This window comes from Hippocampus comes, unplaced genomic scaffold (assembly GCF_001891065.2).
Source record: "Hippocampus comes isolate QL1 unplaced genomic scaffold, H_comes_QL1_v1.1 scaffold76, whole genome shotgun sequence".
Taxonomy (NCBI): Eukaryota; Metazoa; Chordata; class Actinopteri; order Syngnathiformes; family Syngnathidae; genus Hippocampus; species Hippocampus comes.
Window position 1 is genome coordinate 524,330 of NW_017805277.1, and position 22,321 is coordinate 546,650.

The window sequence follows — 22,321 nt, forward strand, 5'->3', positions numbered from 1 at the left end:
CGGGCATCTGTTTTTTTTCCCCACGTATTACAAGACAACAGTTATAAGAAAACACAATTATACAATTCATCAATTAGTAGATACCATTTTTAAGCCATTTTGAGATGTCCAAAATCTAAATGAAACCTGACCTGCGTGTGACTTTACCTCTCTATGGACTTTCCACAAACAGTGTCCCATTTGTCCCTCAGTTCACTCAGCATGTCGTCCAGTTTCTGATTATCGTCCTGAAGTGAGGTCTTGTCCTTGAGGGCTCTTCCCGTTCGTGAGGTGGTATCATACACCGAATGCTTACTGCCCAAGGCCTTCTGGAACTCCTGTTTGAAAGAAATCCATACTGATATCATACAAAACTCGCGGGAATTGTATTGCAATGGTACCTAGCCTGCTGCCTAACTTTGTATTTGCATGCATTGGATAACAGTTGTCGCTGTGTCTTATCACCGGTTGCCACAGAGAGTCACTCGCTTCAATTTGCTTGGCACGGTTTTTACACGAGCCTTCTTAATCTTCCCGCTGAGTGCATCTCAGATAGTGGCTTAATCTGTGTGTATGTGTATGTATTCTGATAAGGAACATGGCATTCCGTATGGGAAACCAAAAATGGGTCAAAGCTCAAGAACCACAGCTCCGAAGGGATTAAAAGTATCCCAAAGCACGGCCACCCCAAATACATTTGCTCTATCCCAGTATTATGACAGGATTAACACAATCTGCCCGTGCACCACTGCAGAGTAGGGATTATGGAGCCTGCGAGAGAATCAGAAGCATGACTAATGTATGCACTATACGGTAATTCATCTGAATAGGTTTTACCGAGAACGTTCCCACCCCTCGTTGTCTCCGAGTGAAGGCACATAACGGCGGCCTGTTAAACATCTGTGTCATTGTTCGGATGTCTAAATATACTCACTCTCTTATCCACGTGACTGTTCATTCAACGAGGTAGCTACACGTTTTCCAAGGTCAAATTGAAGCACTTTCAAGTTGCACTTTCAACAGCCTTGAGTACGGATGCTCAGACGCAGCGTCACCGCTCACCTTGTGTTGCGACAACTGCTTCTTGAGTTTGTCTGGCTCATTGGCGATTTCCACCTCCGAGTCCAGCGTCTTCTCAGATTCATCCAACCACTCCATCAGTTTACTCCAGTTTTCATGGAACTGAAGAAGAATGAGATGAATGCAGTTCAACATTCAGTCTCGCCAAACTCAGGGAGATTATTTGTTTAGTTCACATTCATGACATTGCTGTAGAATAGGACCATACATGTGGCTTGGATGCCATGAATACCTGTTTCGCTCTTTTCCTGGCATCGTCCAAAACACGACCACGTTCCACAGATCGCTGCACCAGCTTGTTCAGTCTCGCCAAACTATTTGTTTAGTTCACATTAATGACATAGCGTTAGAATAGGACCATACATGTGGCTTGGATGCCCATGAATACCTGTTTCGCTCTTTTCCTGGCATCGTCCAAAACACGACCACGTTCCACAGATCGCTGCACCAGCTTCTCCCAACGACCTTGCACACTGAGGAGCAGGTTCTTAATGAGAACCACGTCCTGCTTCTGGCTGAAGTACTTCAGATGCGTGCCTGATTTGTCCAGTTCGATGATGTCATCTCTGTGAGAGTTGACCTCTGTCACGAACATCTGCACAGGAGTTGACAGACATGACTTCATTGGTGTTCACGGACAAACAATCTGTGCAAGAAATGCCATTGTCTTTAAGTTCCAAATGAACAATAATAACATGGACTTGAATTGGATGTTGTGTAACCGTCCTGTCTGTGCAAGCATTACCTTATGCTCATCAATTTGAAACTGGATCGTTTCCAGAATCAGAGAGGCGGGAGACACCATGTTCAACATCTGCTCTGCTTGGGTCAGCCAGTTGATGAAGTCCTGCAGAGAGTTGTGGAAATCCGTGGCCAGCGTCAAGGCCTCCTCCAGTTTCACCTGAGGACATCAAACACAGTCATCCATCTCCACAGTGATCCATCCTTTCTAGCGATAGCTTTATGAAACACAGATGCAGCCTAAAACAAGGTTCAGTAATGAACCACAAAGCACACAGTTTCTGTAACACGAAGTCCCTCACAGCAAACATGAGCCCTAACCGCATGAGGAAGTTCATATCGCCGTAAAGGCCGATGGTGAAGCAGATTGTAGCAAATGGATTTTTAATCGAATGAGGGAGAAACATCCGTTGGGCCACATGCTTATGTCACACGGCTGCCCTAACGATATTAGAAAGCTGATGTTTCATGATGCGTCTCCCTCATACGCCAGTCGGAGTGCTACGAGTGGATTTAAAGTTGTCCGTTCTTTATTCTATTATTGGAACACTTTGTTTGGCTGCAGAAGGCACTGTGGTTCTGGGAACGGGACCAAAGTAAAGAGGAAGCCGACTGTTCAGTGAGAAGCCAGGCCATATTTGTAGTGAGAGAGTCACTTCGGCTTTTTAAAATGATGGTGTTTATTTATTGAGGCAAAACAAGTAAGAACATGATGAGCGCTTTTATAACCCATGCCTCCATCCATTGTTTTCATTCGTGTTGCAGGTGTGCTGGAGCCTATCCTAGCTGACTTTGGGTAGGTCAGAAGTACACCCGGTACTCATCCCCCGGCAATTGCAGGACAAAGCTTCATAATAAATATAATTATAGGAATTGGAAATGGCTGATTGTGCACCACTGTACCTTTCAAATGTTTTTTTTTAATGTATGTACTCACTATGCATTAAAATTTTAATTTCGAAACCATCATCCAATTCATCTCTAATTGAAAACAACATCACAGCGAGGGATCCCTACCTTCCTCTCAGCAACTTTAGCCTGTGCTGATTCCCATTTGTCTTTTAGGTTGGCGAGGTCTTGCTCCGTGTTACCCTCGGGTGTCATCGCGAGCAGCTGTTGACCTTTGGCCATCAGCTCCCGGTACAGCTCCTCCTTCACACCAAAGGCAGAACACAACTCCTGCGTGGTGACATGACGCAACAGTCATTTGGGGAGATAACATATTCAAGGTCAACAGTGCAACGCAAAAACTGCCAAAAGTTATCGAGTTCCCACCAACAGTTAAAGGGAATCATGTTTGTACTTTAACAAGTAATCTCCAGAAATGTTGCCTCCCAAAACGTTCCAAGTGGTGCTCCTTAAAAGAAAATGTGTAGTGAAAGTACCATAAAAGGAGGAATAAAAAGGGAAAGGAAACATTCCTGGAGACATGGAAGTCATATAATGCTGAAATGGTCTAAAACATCAAAGTCTTTTGGTCATCTTCTGCAATGGAAAAACCAACAGTGTCATTTAATTTTCACACTTGAGCTCAACACAGAGGAGACCGCCCGTCTCCTCGCGGAGCGGCCATCTGCATGCTCGCTCCGGCATTGTTAAACACGTACCAGATGGGCGTTAAGCTGCTCGCGGGCTGTGTCTGGTAAGCCTCCCACAGCCTTTGATGCCAGCAGCTGACGTTCGGTGTCTTTCAGCCATTGCAGCATATCTTCCACCTCACCATGGAAACCCTGGGCCTACAACACAATACAAGCTGAGTCATACAAAAGGTGTCACACATACTCATTGTGCGGAAGCTCCGATGGGAGAGGTTCTCATTTCTTGGATTCATTCATTCGTTTTGAGACCAAAAACGGTGTTTGACAGACATTCTGTTGCACATATGTTAACACGCAGAAATCTATTTTGCAAACAAACAAATGCAAAATTGTACAGATTCTACCGATGCATGAGAAGATTTTTTTTTTGTACACAACTAAAAGACCAAAGTGTGTTGTTGGCACAAGATGAATGAGCTCTTATCAGTTCTGAGATCTGAGACTTTCTCGCCATTAAGGAAAAGGGATTGGTGTTTTAACATTGTTTGAAGGCACTAAACTTGACTGTTATTTTGTTCTTCGGAAATCTTTACCCCCCAAAATCCTCCCATCTGATTTTAATGTTCTTCATATAACTTAACGGGAAGTGAACGGAGAATCGAAAGAAATGTCAAAGAAACGTATCTTGTCGCGTCTTTATATACCTGAAGCAGAGCGCTTTCCAACTGCTGCTTCCTCTGCTCCGTCTTCTCCAGGATGGCCTTCCAGCGCTGGTCAAGGTCCTCCAGTTTGCTCCTCAGGCAAGAGGCTTCCTCTCCGGCACTGGATTGCACTAGCTCATTCCCCGCTTTGTTCACCGTTTCAACTGTTGACTTGTGAGCCAGTACGTCAATTTGGAGGACCTAAGGAGAGAATAACGATGAGGAAATTAACAACAGTAACTGCAGTAAAGATAAATTCATCCCTCATACAGTTTGAAAAGATATTTTTTTTCAGTTGGCAGCGTAAATATCACCAATATTTACTGTATGTATGCTCAACAATGAGATCAAAAGTAAGAACATTTACATGATGCTTGGCCAGCTCAATCTCAATGGCCTTGGGGTCTCCTCCTGCCTTTCTCTGCTCATTGAGCAGCTCCTCGGTGTGGTTCATCCAGGCCAGCAGCTCGTCCAGTGCATGCTGGAACTGTCCCAGTGCCAGAAGGCCTCCCTCAAGTTTGTGCTAAAGTAAGGACAGAAAACACATTTAGATGGTGCAGTGAATAAAACCACTACTAAGATATCGACCATTCTTTTATTTTTGGGCACCTGCCGGCTGATGATCTTCTCATCCAGGTTTCCCCACAGCATCTTTAGCTCGTACATAGGCTCCTGGATGGTGCAGCGGTCAGACTCCTCTGTTACCTTCTTGAGCAGGAGCCCCGCTTGGTGGTTCAAGCGCTCCATCTCGATCTGCAGCTGGTATGCCTCGACTTTGAACTCCTAAAAAGTCACGTTGTAAATACACATATAAAAGTATACAGTCAGCGCACTTGCTGTTCTCTTTTAGTGACTTAATATGAATGGACAGTAATACTCTACTTACGAAATTAATTGGTTGTCGAAGAAATTTCCTAACTAAAACATTTTGTAAGTAGAGATGCGTTTTTTTCATGTAAATGCCCTAATTCGTTCCAAGCCCCGCCAAAATTCTGACATAAATGTTTCCTATAGGATAAAAATGCATCAAAATATGTAATGAATACGTTACAATTAGATTATTGCACAATGCTGTACATGAGAGTTGTGCATGATGTAAAAAACAAAGAATAAAGAATAAAAATGATGGTCATTTAACTTTTAACTGCGTCCTCATCGTTTTTTGCCCTCTTTAGTCCATCGTATCTTGACAATTCTTTCGTAACAAGAGGCAATATTTTCCTGTTGAGACGTTTCTTAACTAGAAAATTTTGTATGAAGAGACTTTCGTAAGTAGAGGTACCACTGTACATTTAAGGACTATACCTTGAGCTCAGCAATCTGCTGCTTGACAGTTTCAAGGTCTGTACCCACAGGGGACATGGAGTCCAATTTGCCCTCCAAGATATCCACCCAATCAAACATACCCTGCGTGAGAGGCAAAGGAACACATTACGGGAAGACAAAGTATTGTGCACATTTCCACTTTTGCATACAACACCTATACCCCAGAGTGTTGTGAAGTAAATCCACATTGAAATGAGTAAAAATACCCAAAAGAAGAAGAAAAACAAGTCACATATCATGTAAAAGGTGCTTCTACAATGAGCAGCTGCGTGGAGGAACAATTCATGTGGGTTTCAGTTTGATCCAAATATCGTAAAGCAGCGTGGGTGGTGTCGCAATTAATTGAATGCTCATAAAACTGTTCTGTCATTGTAGCTGACTGCAATGGATGACAGTGGAATCTTTGTATTATGGTTTTAAACCAAAAGGCCTTGAAAACAGTCTGGAGTAATGTGAGTTGCAAAGTACTCTTATCACCACAGGACAAAAAAAATATTGCATAATTTAAAGTTTGACATTTACGACACTCTTTAATCTTCTCTGACTCGAAATGCATGGCCATAGATAACCACAATGTGTCCGTGTTGGAATCTTTTTCTTTTTCCATAAATTCCGATATGAAAGAAGATCAAAAGTACCACAATAGTTTCATCTGCCTTTTGAAAAAAATAGTGTCATAAATTTGCCAAGTCGTCTGCAAAGAATATACGTTTGTCTGAAGTCGACATCTTAAATAATGTAATAATCATATCACATAATAATAACAGGTTCCACAATATGTGGTCTGCCTTTTGCATACACAAAACAAATGCACAAGTAAATACAATAAGCCCAGATGGTGAACAAACAGAATATTTGTTTTCAGTTTATGCGTCCAAAGAAAATCAGCTGTGATCAATGTACCTGCAGGCCATCCTGAAATTGCACCGCGCCCTGCATGGCCTCCTCCAGCCTCTCGACTCGATCTTTCCAAGTCTTGTTGAGGTTTTCCCATGCCGAGTTCACCTGGTGGAGCGACATCACACGAGTGAGACGAAGCAGACTGAAAGCAGACCCTCAATAATTGAAAGAGTAAATAATTCGTTAAGAAAGAATGAACACCTCGTCAATGCTTTTCTTTATCACAGGCTTGTCGGGTTCTCCACATGCTGTCATGAGCTCAGAGCCCTGATTTCTAACTGAATCCAGCTCCTCTTGAAGCCCATCGATCTCCTCTTTAAAACCCTGCAAAGATAAAAAAAATAAAAAGTGAAAACTTCCAACACTGCCTGTCTGATTTATGCGGCGCCTCTTTCTGTGCGGACCTCAACAAACTCCTGCTGCTGTTTGACAACTGAGGGATCCACTCCTGGCTCCTCCAGCTCCCTAAGCAGGTCTTGGCTGTCCTTGATGGTGGCGATCAGAGCGCAGTGGTCGCACCAGAACCTTTCAGCGAGGTCCATCACATCCAACAGCTTGGCCTCTCGCTCCTCCAGTAAGACTTGAATATCGGTCCATAGGAACACCATATGGTCCAGTTTGTCTTGAACAGCTTGTGGGAGAAATATTTGTTTCGTCTTTATGCTGAGCTTTTTTTGAAAACATGAAACTAATGTAATTTGACGTACGATCCTTTGAACGATTATTTGAAATCAATGTGCAATGATACCAAGATGTACACAGCGGTGATACCTTTGGCAGATAATTCTCGATCCTCTGACCGTGCAATCATCTCTTCGCCTCGCTGCTTCAGGGTCTCATAGGAAGGCTGCAGTTTCTCCAGGTCCACGCTGACACATTTGTTCTCTGTTATCTGCTCCTTGATCTTGTCCACCTCCACTGAAATGGAGGGAGGCTGACGTAGGCGCTCGGCAATCCGCTCCAGGGATTCCAGCATGGGGTCGATTTTATCATGGAACTTGTATGGAATGACAGAAGTGGTCATTTCAGTCACTATTGCAACTACAGTACCAATCTTTCCACTGTATGATATCAAAATCTTGAGCTGTACACTAACCAATGAAACGACACATAAAGCGATCGACCGGTAGTGTGTATGTGTGCACGTGCGATGGCGGTCGATCGCGGAAGATTGGTTGGCATGAAAAGTACATCTTTGGTCAAAAAAGGTTGGGCACCTCTAAAGTAGAGTATATACAGTAACTACTATGTGCGCAAATAAGAACTGTATTGGGAAAAAAATGATTCACTTTTATTAGAGAATTAATTGGAATGAATAATTATTTCTGTGTTACTGGTAGTTACAATTATTATGATTATTGCTCTGTACAGACACGATGCTCTGAAAACACTATCCAGTATTTCTTAAAATTGCATCTTTTCTCCTGACGGTTAGGTTAGGCATATTTCATTCATTACTAGTCATTTAGTACATTACCAAGTCACCATTCACCTGAGTGGATTTGGAGATGGCCTCATCCAACTCGGCAGCTCTCTGTTTGACATCTGTCTTCAGTTTGGTGTAGAGCTGTTCGGACGTTGTGTACTTCTCCCTGATGGGCAGCCCTTCCTTTGGACTGAGTTCCAGTAACTGAGGTCCCGTCTTATTCATCTTGTCTATATGTGGTTTGTGCTCGGCAATCAGCTCTCGCATTTGCTTTAAAGCACAAGTATTTTTTCTTTTAATAATTTGAAAAGCTTTTGAATGAAGACATTGATTGAACCTCCTGCTTCTTCTTACCCTGAGTTCCTCTTGTTGCTGCCTGAGTGTTTCGTACTCGATGGCGGGCGGAGGCAACTGGTTAAAGGCCTTCAGGGTTTCCTGAAGCCATGGTGATAACTCTTCATAGGTTTCCCAAAACTGGCTTGCAAGAGAATGGGCTCTTTCCAGCTGCAGACAGCGCTCTGAGTTGAGATGACTCACCACACCACACTTCTCTACAAGAGTCTGGGTCTTGGCCTGACATGAGACAAGATAGTGTAATGTATATTGAGTAGAAACCAGGAGACAAATAAATATTTTGATTTGGTTGTTCACCTTTAATAGTTCCTTTTCCTCTGGCTTTTTGCTGCTCATGATGGCTTTTCCCGTTTTTACTATTGCATCCACAGAGTCTTTGTGCCTCATGATATCCATAGAAAAGACCTAGAAAACACACTTAAGTGACTGCGGTTGAATGTTGGACAGACCACACTTGTAAACAGATCGCGAAAGACTGACCTTATGTGCTTGTATCTGGGCTGCAGTTTGGTCTTGCTCCAATTTGATCTCCCCGATTGAGAGTAGCTTGCTTTCAGCATCCGTAAGCCACGCTAGTTCAGAATTTGCTGCCTCTTCAAACTAGGTTGGTGGGGGAGGGTACAGAACCGAAAAAAATACTTCAGAAAAATGGAAGACAGCTAAAGTTGGACAAAACAGGGGAAAAAGCTTGATGAGGAAAAATCACTCCATTCATTCTGGCTCACCTGCTGTGACTTGAGAATGTCAGCATTGATCCGGTCGACCTGCTGAGTGATGCTGTCACAGACAGCTTTGTACCGCTCATTGTCCTCTGTCACCAGCTTGTCAAGACCTTCTCGGGTGTGCCAGGGAATGAGATCCAGGAGGGAAGCACTCAATTCATTCAGCTTGTCCACTGCAGCTTTTTTGTCTTTAGTCTCTGTTAGCAAGGTCTGGAAAACAAGATTTACACACAACCAGCAAACACGTTGTTGAAGTTATATTCTGTTGTCTTCAGATGAACACCTGGATTCAAGTGTGATTCACAAATAAAACACAGTAAAGCTCTCATTGTAAATAATTAGAAATTACTCTTTATGAAAAGTGTACAGCTTTAAATATTTCTCCTAGTTAAACATTTCATAGCGATTATGGAAATCAAATGCACCTAGTCTTCACTGAGTTTCTAATGAATGAATTCACATTTAAATTTCCAGTACACAATCTTACCTGTTGAATGTTTTGGGCTTGAGTGAGCTGTTCGCCATTTGGCTCCTGATACACATAGGAACTGATGTGCGCCTCTGCCTTCACCAGCCAGGAGCTCAGATCCTCATGTGTATGGTGCAGCTTTGTGGAAAGACTCAAAACACACTCCAGTGTGTTCAAAACATTTTCACTCATGGAGGCGATCTCAGCATATTTTGTTTTTATTCCATCCAATTTCCCTTGGATAACAACAACCTCATCACCTGTAATAAGAGAACCATGTGTTGTTATAGGGCATAACTTAGGAGTTAGATCTTGGTGGTGTCGTACGGGTGAACGTACCTGTTGTTTGCTTCAATAGTTCCATCCCATTGAAGAGGGCTTGATCAACATTCTTCTTCCTCAATTCAATATCACTTTGTAGAGCCTAAAAGAAAAATTACAACCTTAAACGGTGACAAGAAAACATGTCCTTGAAGACAAAAAAAAATAATGGTAAAACAACACGCAAAATAAAATGAGAAATGATTAACTTGACAGAAAAAGACAAAAGGATGCTGGGCCCTGGAATGAGTGTGTACCAGTTGTTCTGCCATCTGCTTTTCAAGTGTGTCTACTCGGTAGTCCTCCACGGACACCTCACTCAACCGTGCGTGTGCCTCGCTGAGCCAGTTCATGAGCGCCACCTCATCCTCTCCAAAGAGCTGGGCGTTGGCCAGGGCCTGCTGCAGCAACTCGGCTTTCCTCCTGCAGCGCTCCTGCAGCTCGATGTAAGCGGCCTGCGCGGCATCCAGCTTGGACTGAACAAAGTCCTTGTCATCAACTGAGCTCACAGCTTTGAGCATCTGACCCAGACTGACCGCATGAAACAGGTCTTTACTGTGATTCATAATCTCCTCTTCTATGGCCTGAGCGCAGGGGATGGGGAAACAATGCGACGCAAACAGAAAAGACAAACAGAAAACCAACTGAAATTGAATGGAAATGGAACAAGTGAAAAGTAAAAAATGTAACATAAAAACAGAATGGATAAAAAACTTAAAAGGGTGGCGCACTGGTGAACATGACATGGAATTTTACTTTATGATTGGAGAGCTGTTCTTCCAGCTTTGACGTTTCTGTGCCAATTGGTTCTGAGTTGGAGAGCCGCTTCTCTGTGACGGCAAGCCAGTCGCTCAGAGGTTCCAAGGTCTCGTGGAATTGCTGAGTCACCACCAAAATGCTCTCCAGTTGCTTGTGCCTGACAAAGAGACAATAGCAGTACAGGTACATTTTATTTTGTCCAGTCAGTTTCAGACGTTGAACTGACATATTGACAATATGATGACCCTTTAATCAAGCTGACAATTGTCCTTGAGTAATAAAATGACTGGATTGGCACCAAAGTTAACTGGATGTCAGCGATAGTGGAATGGAATACCTTAAAACTCGCAAATTTCAATGCAGGCTAAGCTGAAATGTTAATGTCGGCAGCTTTTCTACTTGGTTAACCTCTTTGTGCAAAGTACTGAAGCAACAGGGTGCACACCAACCTGTTCTCAGCTTTCTTGAGCAGAGTGTCCCACCTCTGCCCAAGGGATTGCATCTCTTTCGCAACCTTTTCCTTATCCACGGACTCTGCGAGTTCTGCAACCTTCCCCCCTTCGTTTTTTATCAGCTCCACTGTGGGTTTACGGTCATCCAACAGCCTCTGTAAGAGCTGCCAAAGCGAACAAAGGATAAGACTTATTGGGCATCATTAAAATGCTCTGAGCGTAGGAGTTTCTTCATGGTGGAAAACAATCAATCAAAGGCATGTATTACGTCTCCATTAGATCTTTATAAGCTTTACGAACCGCAATCAAGTTGAACAATGACTGTCAGTTAAAGAAGATGAATTGTAAAGCCCTAATTGTTGGAACCAGAATGGTGTTTTATGTACTGCAAGTGTCGCTGAGTGCACATAACGCATGCTTACTTTCTGCTCTTGTATCTGTGCCTTGACCACTTTGAATTCTGCAGAAGGCGGCTTCTGATTGGCCATGAGCTCCTCTGTGTCGGTCAACCAGCTGAGCAGAGAGTCCAGAGCATCATGGAACCTTCCACAATGCAACAGGGCTTCGTGCAGCTGGGCTGAGCGCTCAGCAATCTTTGGATGACAAGGCAAAAATTTATGTTAAGTGTTCTGTTATGAAGCTAGTTGAAACGTGTACCCTGGATATCACCAGACAGAAATGTATTTCTGTGACACATTTCTGATGTTTGACTGTAATGCTAGCCGGCCAATCGCATACCTTTTTATTAAGTGTGTTCCACTTGGTGTTAACCTTCTCCAGGTCATTCTCAAGCTGCTTCGTATTGGTTCCTCTAGCAGCATTCTGGATCAGCCCGTGACTGATGGAGTTGATGTCTTGGAGTTGGGCCTGCAATGGGTCGATGTCTTCCTTTTGGAAAGCCTACAATCAACATCAAACAATGGATTCATGAGGGTGCACCATCAGGGTGAACTGTAATTATGGCAGCGGGGATACCAAAAGCCACTTAAATTAATACATGTTGAAATTAAATGACCCATAATTCTAAAAAAATGCATCCCTCCATCAAGGGACAGCCACACCTATAATTTAACACCGAAGTCCTGCAAAATAACAGCAATAAGCCACATTTATATACTCAACCTGGCAAAGGTGGCATATTCTATCAGAACATTGGAGGAACAATTTGGCCCCACCATTCAGATTCCATGCAGTTCATACAGATCCATGTAAGCTAGCATTTACCTCAAGTTTGTCATTTCTTCCAAGTCTCATTATGAATAAAATGCCACGCGATCCTAAGAATTTCTGCTCTCCGATGTAAGATAGTAACGGATATACAATCATCATTTATTGTTGACAAGTTATTTAACATGATTGCCACTGAGCATGAATGAATAAACTGTTTTAAAAACCTCTTTGTCAAGGTCAAAATATTGCGAGCGCTCTAATGCAGAAGTCCCCATGAAACTTTAGTTCTCAATGTGAAAACATGGCTTCACTTCTATGCGCTAACGTTGAAGAATTATGTCTCATATAATTTTATGATTTTGTAGTTTTATTGTTACATTCACCAGTTCTCCAAACCCAATCATAAAACCACCTATACAATAAATAATTTTAGCATGTTTACTATCTCAAAAATTGCCACGACATTGAGTTCTTCCAGATTCTGCCGCACAATTTGCCCAACATTGCTGGATTTAGTGTTAAGATAGTGTTAAGAGTCCAACTCAAATAAACAACTCTCTTAATGCTCTGTTCTACCAGTGGAGCCAAGTTTACAGTGAGCGGCAGCTGCATATAATCACACAGACAGACAGTCTTCCAGGCAAAACCTAATTCACCCATCATTGTAATCAGATATGTACGGCACAGAGCCAACAGCAACTCATCTGACGATCCATATCATCCAGTGTGACATGCTCGAGACCAACTAATGGGGATGATCTTAAAATGAGTGAAGAGGCTATTTTTGGGCACCTGTGTGCAGTCCACTTCTGGACAAATAGCATTCAGTAATGCCTCAATCTCTCCCGCATGCTGGAATGCGTGTAAATCTTTGGGCAGGCAGTCCTCCACTGACTGCAGGAATTCTTCCAGCTCTTCCATATTGTATTGAGACGCCACTCGTTGCACAGTGCATGGCTTGGTTTGCTGACGGCCATCAATGGGTAGAGTTACAGAGTTTCCGTAAGTCTCAGGCTGTGTCACCAGCACGGTGCCAAGCTCACTGTCTTCTTGCGATGACACACCCTCTAACAGCTCGGCGGTGGATAGCTCTTCATAGTCTGTTGGAGTCTTAGAATACCACCCAGAGGTTTCATTAAGAGTCCTAAAGGCTGACCCTGTAGATGATCTCCCTATGGAGTACTTGCAATCTCCATTATTCAGATTATCCTTTTCATTCAAGTTTACCACATTCGATTGCACCTGCTGTGGCTCTTGAATCAAGCAACCACTTTGGTAAAGGGAATGGTTATCCCGAGTTGGCGTGAATGGGAACTCATCTTGTCCTGAGCTTAGGGACCGAAGCCTTTTCAAGTCCCCGGACAAGTGCATGGCCTCCGAAGAGGAGAGGCTCCTTGTGCCGGGCCCTGGCCTCCTGTGGGAACGTTGAGCATGACGTTCCCTCTCTACAGTAGGGCTATACAGTCCTGAGTCTTCTTCGGATGTCAGAGAGCTGGTCACACTCCGTCCTCTTCTTCCAACGATCAATCCTGATCTCTCTGCACTCCCGGAACATAAAATTCCACCGCGGCCGGCATACTCGCCGAGATTTGTAGGGGCACAAGTCCGCCACGAGCGCCGATATTGAGGTGGCTTCTCTCCACTTTGGGGACGTGGCTTTGGCAGCACCGTATCTGTAGCTCTCATGATATTGCCGTTGAGTTTGAGTCCGTCAAAGACGGTCCGCTCGTCCAATGTGGCGGGTTTACGGGTACGGAGCTCAAAAGAACTGGAGGTGGAAAGGGCTCCATTTCCACAGAGGTTGCTGAAGTCGAGAGTGCGGTGGGTGTAAGGTAAGGTCCCCACAAAGTGTCGGGATGTGAGGCTACCCTTAGAGCTTGAGTCTATCTGCTCATTGAGTCGCACTGTGTCATAAATGGACCTCTGAGGCACATAGCAGTCATCAATGTTCAGGTCCTCCTCCTCCCCCTTCCCCAAGCAGGACGGGTTTTGTCTGAGGCAATCTGGTCGGCTCAGCGGTTTCCCCATGCCAAAACATACACTCTATTGCTTACAAAGAAAAAAATACATACTATCTTACTGCGTAGCTTGCTTCAGTGTGTATGTATATTCTTGGAAAAATGTGCAAATTAGATTTCTGCTTTAAAATACCAAATAAATAATAAATATTTATGTATTTTACATAAAAATAGCATCTCATAAATTATGGTGCATGGATATAAAAAGCCGATCTAAATAAATTATATTCTAGTGCTGAAGTTTCAAAAAGGATCCATTCATTCTCTCCATTTAGGCTTCCCCCCCTTTCCACTGACAAAAGTTAATCCCATTTCTTCTGGTTCAAGGTGCATCCTATTCCCCCGAAATGCTGGCAGCATCATTTCTGAAACGTCCAAATGTGCAGAGTGAAATATCCACGCATGAATCCTGACAGGAAAAATTGTGGCTTATTCCAAAGCGTGCTGGTACTCAATGGATAAACAAAACAGCCTGCCCTTTCTCCCTCGCTACTCGGCTCGCAATGACAGACACCCTCCTGGCAGAGGCTTCCATGCCCCGCCCCCGCTCATTATTCACGCAACATCTGCCACAACTCCATTTGTGCGGAGAAGGGCACCGGCACATGCTGATTGGTCGATGCATACATCCGCCCCAACCCCTCTTTCTAATTCGCCTTTATGTCTGCACGGCCCTTATGACTTCACTTGTAAGTCATCCTTTACATCCTGACATAATCACTTTTTTTTTGTTTGTTTTTTTCCTTTCAGATGGACTGGGGAGAACATGACTCTCATCACAATGTTCTCAACAAGATATAGATTATTCTTTTTCATTGTCTTTACCCTCGCCCGACGGTTGTGTTGAACCCTGTGGATACTTTTAATTACTTTGGAATGCTGAGGGAGGCACAGGTTGCAGGTAATTTAACACCGGCTGCCATGCCAAGTGCAAGAAGCGTCTGTTTTGTCTGGTGACCTGGGTAGGGAACAGCGAGACAGCGGGAGGATATCAAGCAAATGATGACAGGAATTTGTTTTTGTTTCCCCAATTTTCAGCAGCACTCAATGACTAAAGGAGACAACAATCTCAACTTCTTTGTCCCACTCGTCATGCATGAGTGGAGATGGAAAAAAACACGTTGGCAGAGATAAATTACCATGTGAGATATGCCAGGATTAAAAAACTGAGAGCCTTTTTTACGCAGGTCATTTTTTGGTCACGTTGTCTCTCTAAGTACTTTTAAGTCTCTATTTGATTTCGGCAAGACAAATAATGTTGTGCTATAAAAGACCTTTTTTTTTTCAAACATTTTCCCAGCAGGACCATTAATCAACCTCCACCTAAACAAAGAATGGCCATTGGGAACGAAACCCAACTACTCTTCTAATTTTCCACATTACGTGCATAGTGTTTTGCAGAAATCTAAAAAGTATTTTCCTTGGCCAACGGTTCGTTCTGATACTACACCTTTTCAGTCTACATAATTAAGATAAATAATTTCAGCTTTGGTAGAAAGTTTTTTTTAAGAAAGCATATTCAAAAGTTAGTCTGTTTTAAAGTCACACTGATGTAACAATAGTTTAAAATACTCAATTCAACTCAACTGTATTTATAGAGCACTTTCAAACAGCCATCGCTGCATACAAAGTGCTGTACATGGAGCAAATTAACATATACAACAAACAGTAAAGCAAATCGGTCATAAAAACAGTAGAAAGCACCGAACAGCAAAACCAAGAACAATCTAAGTAACATCCTTGAAATAGGAGAACATCATCTCAGTTATTGCCATGGCAACAAAAGATGACAAACCTCAGTGGACTAAAATTGAGTGGACTAGTCTGACACCAGGCCACCTTTCTATCAACTATTCCATACTTGTGCTTCAATGTGTCTATGCTGTACAGTGATGAGTAATCAAGATTTTTCTTTTTTTACCATAAACTCTAACAACATGGATTAGCTAAGGTGACTCAGAAGATAGAAATTCCATTTTGAATGGAAACAGACTCTGATGTCATGTCTGAAGAGCACGAGTCACCCACGCTATAACCCCCAGCACTTTTTAGCCAACGAACTGCCAATGATCCCATAGAGTACATAACAGATACCGTCCATACTGTATGCACCTTCCACAGGCAAGCTTCTTGAGCTTACGTCAGGCATATCTCTTACAAAAACTGACCTAAAATGGTAGTAAGAGTCCATGAGAGAGAAACCCAAGAGCAGTCCTTCTCTGTTTATTCTTCTCTCACTTAAGTCAGTAACACAAAGCTTATCCTCAGACTACAAATCAAGAATATGATGCCACTGCATCATGTTTGTTAAGCATCAAAGCTAATGCAAAGAAAGTCTGATTTGCTGCCTTTGACAATCTTTTGACACAAATGAATGCAAAGGGGGGTTTCCCCACTAATTCCCAGTTGATTCCCAGGACAAAGAGGGGTTGAAAACATCGACCCAGCAGGACTCCCCCATTCTTTTAGAAAAAAACAAAACCAAAACAAAAAAAACAATCCATTGACCTACATCTTTGCGCAGACACATCTGTGTCACCGGACCAAAACACATCTGTTTACATTGTTTTACTGTAATGCTATTTAAAACCTGAAATGATCCCAAGTGTTTATCATATTGCAGTTCTAAATGTAGGCTAATCCTCTATTGGAGAACTCCAAAGGAATTTATGGGCTTTTAAAATATTTGTGTCAAAACCTTGTTAATAGCTAACACTTTATCCTTTGCTGATAACAATGACGACATCCAGTGTGTGTGTGTGTGTGTGTGTGTGTGTGTGTGTGTGTGTGTGTGTGTGGGGGGGGTGTAATTAAAAACAGAGTTAAATCCAAGATGCTCCCTAATTACTTTCTAAAATCCATATTTTCCCTTATTTGATTTTAATTTGTGTTTGTTCTTTGGGGTAAAACAATTTTATGACACACAGCAAAAAAAGTGTAAAGTGCCGTCGTGACAACGGTGGAATCGATTTATCAGTAAGTGGAGTTTGGGCTTTTCTTTTACCTTCGAAGAGCGACTTCCACTCGCCCATGACCCCGCACTCGTTGCGGGGGTGTAATTAAAAACAGGCCTCCAAGATATCATCATCGATACCATTTAAGCCTGTGATTACAAGGATGACATGGCCAAGTTAAATCCATCAATCATTTTCACAATAAAAGTTTCGATAGCCTTTGGGAAAGTCGTGTTCATTTCCATTTGTGCCAGCTGAGCTGTGTAACGTATATATTGCTAAAATGCTGCATGATAACATGTACTTTGCTTGTTAGAAGAACAAAGTATAAAAACAACACCCTCAAACTTCTGACTCAAGGTCTTCCCAAAAGAGTGGAAGCAGTAACAGCAAAAGGAGAGCACCTCCATATTAGCTTTCTTTCCTGGTTGCTACTTTCATAAGTGAACACATCAGGAAAACGGAACCTTAAGCTAATACTGGCTGAAAACACTTGACTCTGATACAAAGCCCATATTCATCATCCAGGACTAAAATGACACCCTGCTGGCAACCACCTGGCTGCGTCCCAAAATCTACCTACCGCCGAAGGCAATGGCCCTTTTGTTAACAGCAGATGCCTTTGACGAGCATGCAGTCTCCAGAGTATTGGTGCTTTTGTACTGAGAGGGTTCGAATGAAGCCTGCTGGTCATGTGCTCCACTGGGAATCGGTGTGATGGAAATGATCTGCATATCTTAGTGCTAGTATTGTGAAACTATAAAAGTAGTATGATAAAACGGTGATTGGCTTGATTGATTCAAAATTGAAAATGTATGAGACATAAAATGAGGACACTTTAATGCACCTACACAGTGTAACGGCACTAATAGAAATAAGGGCTGTATCAAAAATGGACTCTGGATAGGATGTTATTTTTTACTACTATTAATTCTTATATATTATGGAACAATTACAACACATGCTGGTAATAGTACAATCTGTTTCTATTTGTCTACACATTTACTATTTATTCTGTTCACTACTGCTGGAAGCTGGAGCCTGTGCCAGCTGACTTTGGGCAAAACAAAGAGGCCTACAGCTAGCCAAAGAAAATCTTTCACACTCATATTTGCTCTGTAGTTGATTGGAAACGCAAGCTATGCTGCATCCATGGCAAGAGAATCACTGCTGGACATTCGCATGGACTCACAATCAATCAAGCTCAGTAACTGAAACAATTCAATTCTGTCAATTAGTCAATCACGGTCAATATTTTTCAAATTTTTTATATGTTAACATAAAACAAAACAAAAAAAAAAAGATGCATTGGCGGGTGTTGTTCTCCTTGCCCACATGCAAGACAGTTACGTCATTACCCACGTCTACTGTATTGAATCTTACGACATTGTGCAATTGAACCTAATGATGTGTCCATCGAGCGTATGCCACATCTGAATCTGGAGTTAGTATGAAAGCAGCTGCTTCAGTTTATCAAAATCTGCAAATATCTGTGTCCGGTACTGTATGTTAAAATAGTTTCTATGGTGACATCCAAAAGTTTGTGCCTGGACTTGTAGAACAGGATAAATGGATAAACGCACCTTAAAGGCCTCCAGCTGTTGCTTGATGATGTCTGTTTCCATGCCGACAGCTCCTTGGGACGCTTCTTTGTCCACAGCTCTGCAGAGTTGATCTTCTACGTGGCGGAGTTTTCCACAGAGCTCCTCCAGCTTGACCAAAGTACTCTGCACCTGCCTCTCTCTGCCTTTGGCTCGGTCCATCAACTTGCCACACTGCTTGCTCAGCGCATCCAGATCTCTCTTCAGGCCCAACAGGTCAGGTGAGGAGTTAGTTTCCAGCATCCTCTTACAGCCATCGCCTGCATTGGCTGTGTTGACCATCAACTCTTGCAGCTGAGCAAGAAAGCTCTCAATGTTCTCTTGCTGCCCTTTAAGAACAGTCAAGTCCAGATCCACCGGAGGCATGCTGTCCAACTCATCATCCAGATCTGTGAAGCGGCTGAACATCTCCCGGATGCTGTTTTGGAACTGCCCAATGCCCTGCAATTTTCCCTCCAGGACCTGGCATGTCTCCTCTAGCTCCTTGTTCAGGCTACTGTATTCCTTTTCTATGCTGTCCGCTTGCAGTAATAAGTCAGTCACTCCATCAGCATCTGGGAGATCAACTACAAGTGTCTGTGCCAATCTCGAAAGGTGTTCCACTTGGTTTCGCATCCCTTCAATGCTTTTTTGTTGTGCTTTCATGTTTGTCAAGTTCTTATTGCTGCAGGCCTGCACTCCCTGGGATTGATAAGCTTCTAAGAGCTTCTTAGCTCCCTCAAGATGAGCCTTGGCCTCTTTGGAGCCTTCGTTAAATTCTTTAATTGTATGTGAGAGCTTTTCCAAGGATTCTCTTTTGTTTTGAAGTCCTTCAAAGATGCCATCCACTCTTTTAGAAATGCTCGCCGCCTCTTTTGTAATTTCTTCCGTGTCAGTGTCAGCCACCTCGACCAGGCTGGCTGCGGCAGCATTCATCTGTTCCACCACCCCTCTGTGCTTATCTACGTCCTTCTGAAGAGCTTTGACCTGAGATACAGCGTTCTCCACAGCAACGGGCTCAACAGAAAGTTTGACTCGGCCCTCTTTGGCTTCGCACTCCTTCACCCAAGCGTTGAGCTTCTCAACGTGCTCCTCGAACGTCTGAGCTCTCTGAAGGGAAGCTTTAAGTTTGTCAGCCTGTGCCTCAGAGCTCTTCTTCACCTCCTTCCAGTTCGAGGAGAGGAGAGATAGTTGACCTTGCAGGGCCAGCTTTTCTGCACCATCAGTGCTTTGCAGAAGCATCTCGCCTTCGCCAGCTATTTTACTGTAAGTGGCCTCTAGTTCACTGAGCGCCACCTGCAGGTTCCTGTGCTCATCCAGAGTTTTTTCAAGGACGACCACTTTGGCAGAGATGGCCTGAGGCTTTGACTGGTCCTGCAGCTTTTCAGCCAGCCATGACTGGAAGTCTTTGGAAGTTTGGTGAAACTGCTGGGAGCTGGCGAAAGTTGAGTTCAGCTGCTCAATCTGTTTGGCTGCAGCATGAGAAAAAGAAGATTGAGAGAGAGAGAACACTGTGTCAAGGCTTAAACATGTGCTACGTGCAGAATAAATGACGCTATGATCAGGATATCAATCTTAAAGAGTTTTCTGGATCTGGGAAAAAGGAACAACGTCCATTCAAAGCACAAGATCAGATGCATTTGAAATCTGAAACAATTTGAGAGATATAATTTTTTTTCTTTCACCTTCACCCAGTGTCATTTTTACACATTTGTTAGTTCAGTCATTGCAATCACTCTCAATAAATAATCAATGGGACGATTCGTACAAAAACTTCACGGAGAGTCCCTGGAAGAGAAATTAATGTTGCCCAACCACAAACACACACGAAAAAAAACAAAACAAACTTGGGCTCTCAAATTTAATTTTGCGGTAGGTGGAGCCAGGACCATTTATTTTTCCTTAACTCTTGGCCCACTGTTGTCATAAAATAAAGATGACACACCTGCTCTTTCTTCCAGCTGTCGGAGAGGTTTGCTAACAGTCTCCAGCTGCCTGTCTAAGTCAGCTCTGAGATAGTCCTCGGTCACCATTGCTGTGAGCTCTGCATGAACTGCTTCGGCCTCCTTCAGCTTCCCCCTCTCCTCTCTCAGCTGGACCGAGATGTTGTGGACATCCTCCAGTCGTTTCCTCACCGCGTCGGGCTGGGTGCTGCTGGTCTGGTACCTGCTGAGCTCATCCTCCAGCTGAGCAGCGGTCTGGCCGATGGTCCTCAACAGCTCTTGGAACTGCCCCGTCTTCACCACAGCTTGGTCGATGAGGCCATCTCGCTGATCCAGCTGCCTTATAAGTCCTTGCCATTTTTCAGTGACAGTAGTGAGCTGCGCCCTCACCAGCTTCCCATTTGATGGGTCCTGGTTATCGGATGAGTTTAAGATGGCTGACGCAGCTTCCTTGAGTTGCTCGAACTGAGGCTTGCGGCTCTTGAATTCATTCTGGAGGATCTGATCAAGAGAAACAGAAAAGATGTTCAGTTGGTCCCATTTACTTGATGGCTGATTAGGAGAAAGTCCCTTATAGTTGATATGTTGATAGCAACGTAAGCAGGCTGGATCAGATCCAGGTGGCATTTAGTTCACAATTGCAACTTCCGACCCTTCATACAGTACATCTATTGAAAATGTTTTTCAAAAGGAATCAAGTTTGACAGAGAGAGCAAATGCATTTCTTCTGTTTTCCCCACCGCAATTGCAATAAACAAATTACCAAGGACAATCAAGTGACAATTTAACAAGAATATAGTTGTAACATTATGAGGAAAAAGAATCATATGAAAATAAGGTTGTAATTCATCAAGAAAAAAATTACAAGACCATTTAGTTTAATTATTATATATTAGTTAATTTATCCATCATATACTTGAATCGAAATCCACCCACCTGTAAATTAAATTCATATTAAGGAAAAATATAACCACACTATAGAATTACTTTATCCAACACATTTTATCATATTCATGATGAGATTATTTGAAACAACACTATAAATTGTGTTTACCTGGACTTGTTGCTTCTGCATTTTCAGCATATTGGTGTCAATTGAGAGCGGTCCAAGGACACTCATCATCAGCTCCTTCTCTGACAGCCACTGACCAAGCTGCAGTTGAGTGCTTTGGACGATGTCCAGATTCTTGTTGGACTGCTCCAGGTGCTGCTTCCTCTCCAACACTGAGCCACTAATATCTGCCCAAGCAGCATCTATAATAACAAAACATGAGTCAGCGTCATTCCATGAAGTGTCCACATCTCACACTGTGCAGCATTTGGCTGTATAAACGTGTTAATTTAATTTCAAACAGCAGGTGCTGTGACATTCAACGACAGGCGGGGTGCATTCTGGACAGAGCACGAGTCAAACACGGCCTCAAGAAAGGTCACATGATATTACTGGGATTCCATCAAAAGAAAACCTATTGGTGCATACCGATCTCTGCCAACATCTGCTTCCATTTGTCTGCTTCTTGTGAGTTTGGATGAGTTTCAATCAAGCCGATAAGCTTCTCCCTCAGCTTGTGGAGCTGCTCTTTCTTCTGCTTCATGTCATCTTCAAACACCTAAAAAATAAAAAAAAACAAATGATTACAGAAATAATGAATGAATGCATGTATATATGAATGCATGTATTGCATCTAGAAAGTATTCACAGCATTTCACTTTTTCCACATTTTATGTTATAGCCTCATTCCAAAATTTAAGACATATTTTCCTTCCGCATTTGACACACAACACCCCATCATGATAAATTAAATTAAAGCATTTCACTTTTTCCACATTTTATGTTATAGCCTCATCCCAAAATTTAAGACATATTTTCCTTCCGCATTTGACACAA

At 42.9% G+C, this 22,321-nt stretch overlaps 1 protein-coding gene across 17 annotated transcripts in view; it reads right to left on the reverse strand.

The window, feature by feature from the left end:
* Positions 1-22,321, reverse strand: part of dst (dystonin) — a 98,611-nt gene that overhangs the window by 10,665 nt on the left and 65,625 nt on the right. For 9 of the 17 annotated variants that reach the window (XM_019870417.1, XM_019870404.1, XM_019870411.1 and 6 more), the window contains 31 exons: positions 21,914-22,043; positions 21,488-21,687; positions 20,436-20,934; positions 18,494-19,962; positions 11,507-11,668; positions 11,191-11,361; positions 10,766-10,932; positions 10,314-10,473; positions 9,815-10,141; positions 9,576-9,660; positions 9,255-9,496; positions 8,771-8,977; positions 8,526-8,645; positions 8,343-8,450; positions 8,046-8,264; positions 7,758-7,961; positions 7,037-7,262; positions 6,670-6,896; positions 6,467-6,589; positions 6,269-6,370; positions 5,345-5,446; positions 4,649-4,822; positions 4,407-4,562; positions 4,043-4,240; positions 3,408-3,536; positions 2,818-2,979; positions 1,805-1,960; positions 1,508-1,654; positions 1,292-1,351; positions 1,042-1,161; positions 148-317 (listed from right to left, as the gene is read on the reverse strand). In XM_019870417.1, coding sequence (XP_019725976.1) covers positions 148-317; positions 1,042-1,161; positions 1,292-1,351; positions 1,508-1,654; positions 1,805-1,960; positions 2,818-2,979; positions 3,408-3,536; positions 4,043-4,240; positions 4,407-4,562; positions 4,649-4,822; positions 5,345-5,446; positions 6,269-6,370; positions 6,467-6,589; positions 6,670-6,896; positions 7,037-7,262; positions 7,758-7,961; positions 8,046-8,264; positions 8,343-8,450; positions 8,526-8,645; positions 8,771-8,977; positions 9,255-9,496; positions 9,576-9,660; positions 9,815-10,141; positions 10,314-10,473; positions 10,766-10,932; positions 11,191-11,361; positions 11,507-11,668; positions 18,494-19,962; positions 20,436-20,934; positions 21,488-21,687; positions 21,914-22,043 — 6,722 coding nt within the window. Of the gene's footprint in view, positions 1-147; positions 318-1,041; positions 1,162-1,291; positions 1,352-1,447; positions 1,655-1,804; positions 1,961-2,817; positions 2,980-3,407; positions 3,537-4,042; positions 4,241-4,406; positions 4,563-4,648; positions 4,823-5,344; positions 5,447-6,268; positions 6,371-6,466; positions 6,590-6,669; positions 6,897-7,036; positions 7,263-7,757; positions 7,962-8,045; positions 8,265-8,342; positions 8,451-8,525; positions 8,646-8,770; positions 8,978-9,254; positions 9,497-9,575; positions 9,661-9,814; positions 10,142-10,313; positions 10,474-10,765; positions 10,933-11,190; positions 11,362-11,506; positions 11,669-18,493; positions 19,963-20,435; positions 20,935-21,487; positions 21,688-21,913; positions 22,044-22,321 lie in introns of all 17 variants that reach the window. The other 8 variants (XM_019870419.1, XM_019870412.1, XM_019870410.1 and 5 more) reach the window with 3 other exon arrangements.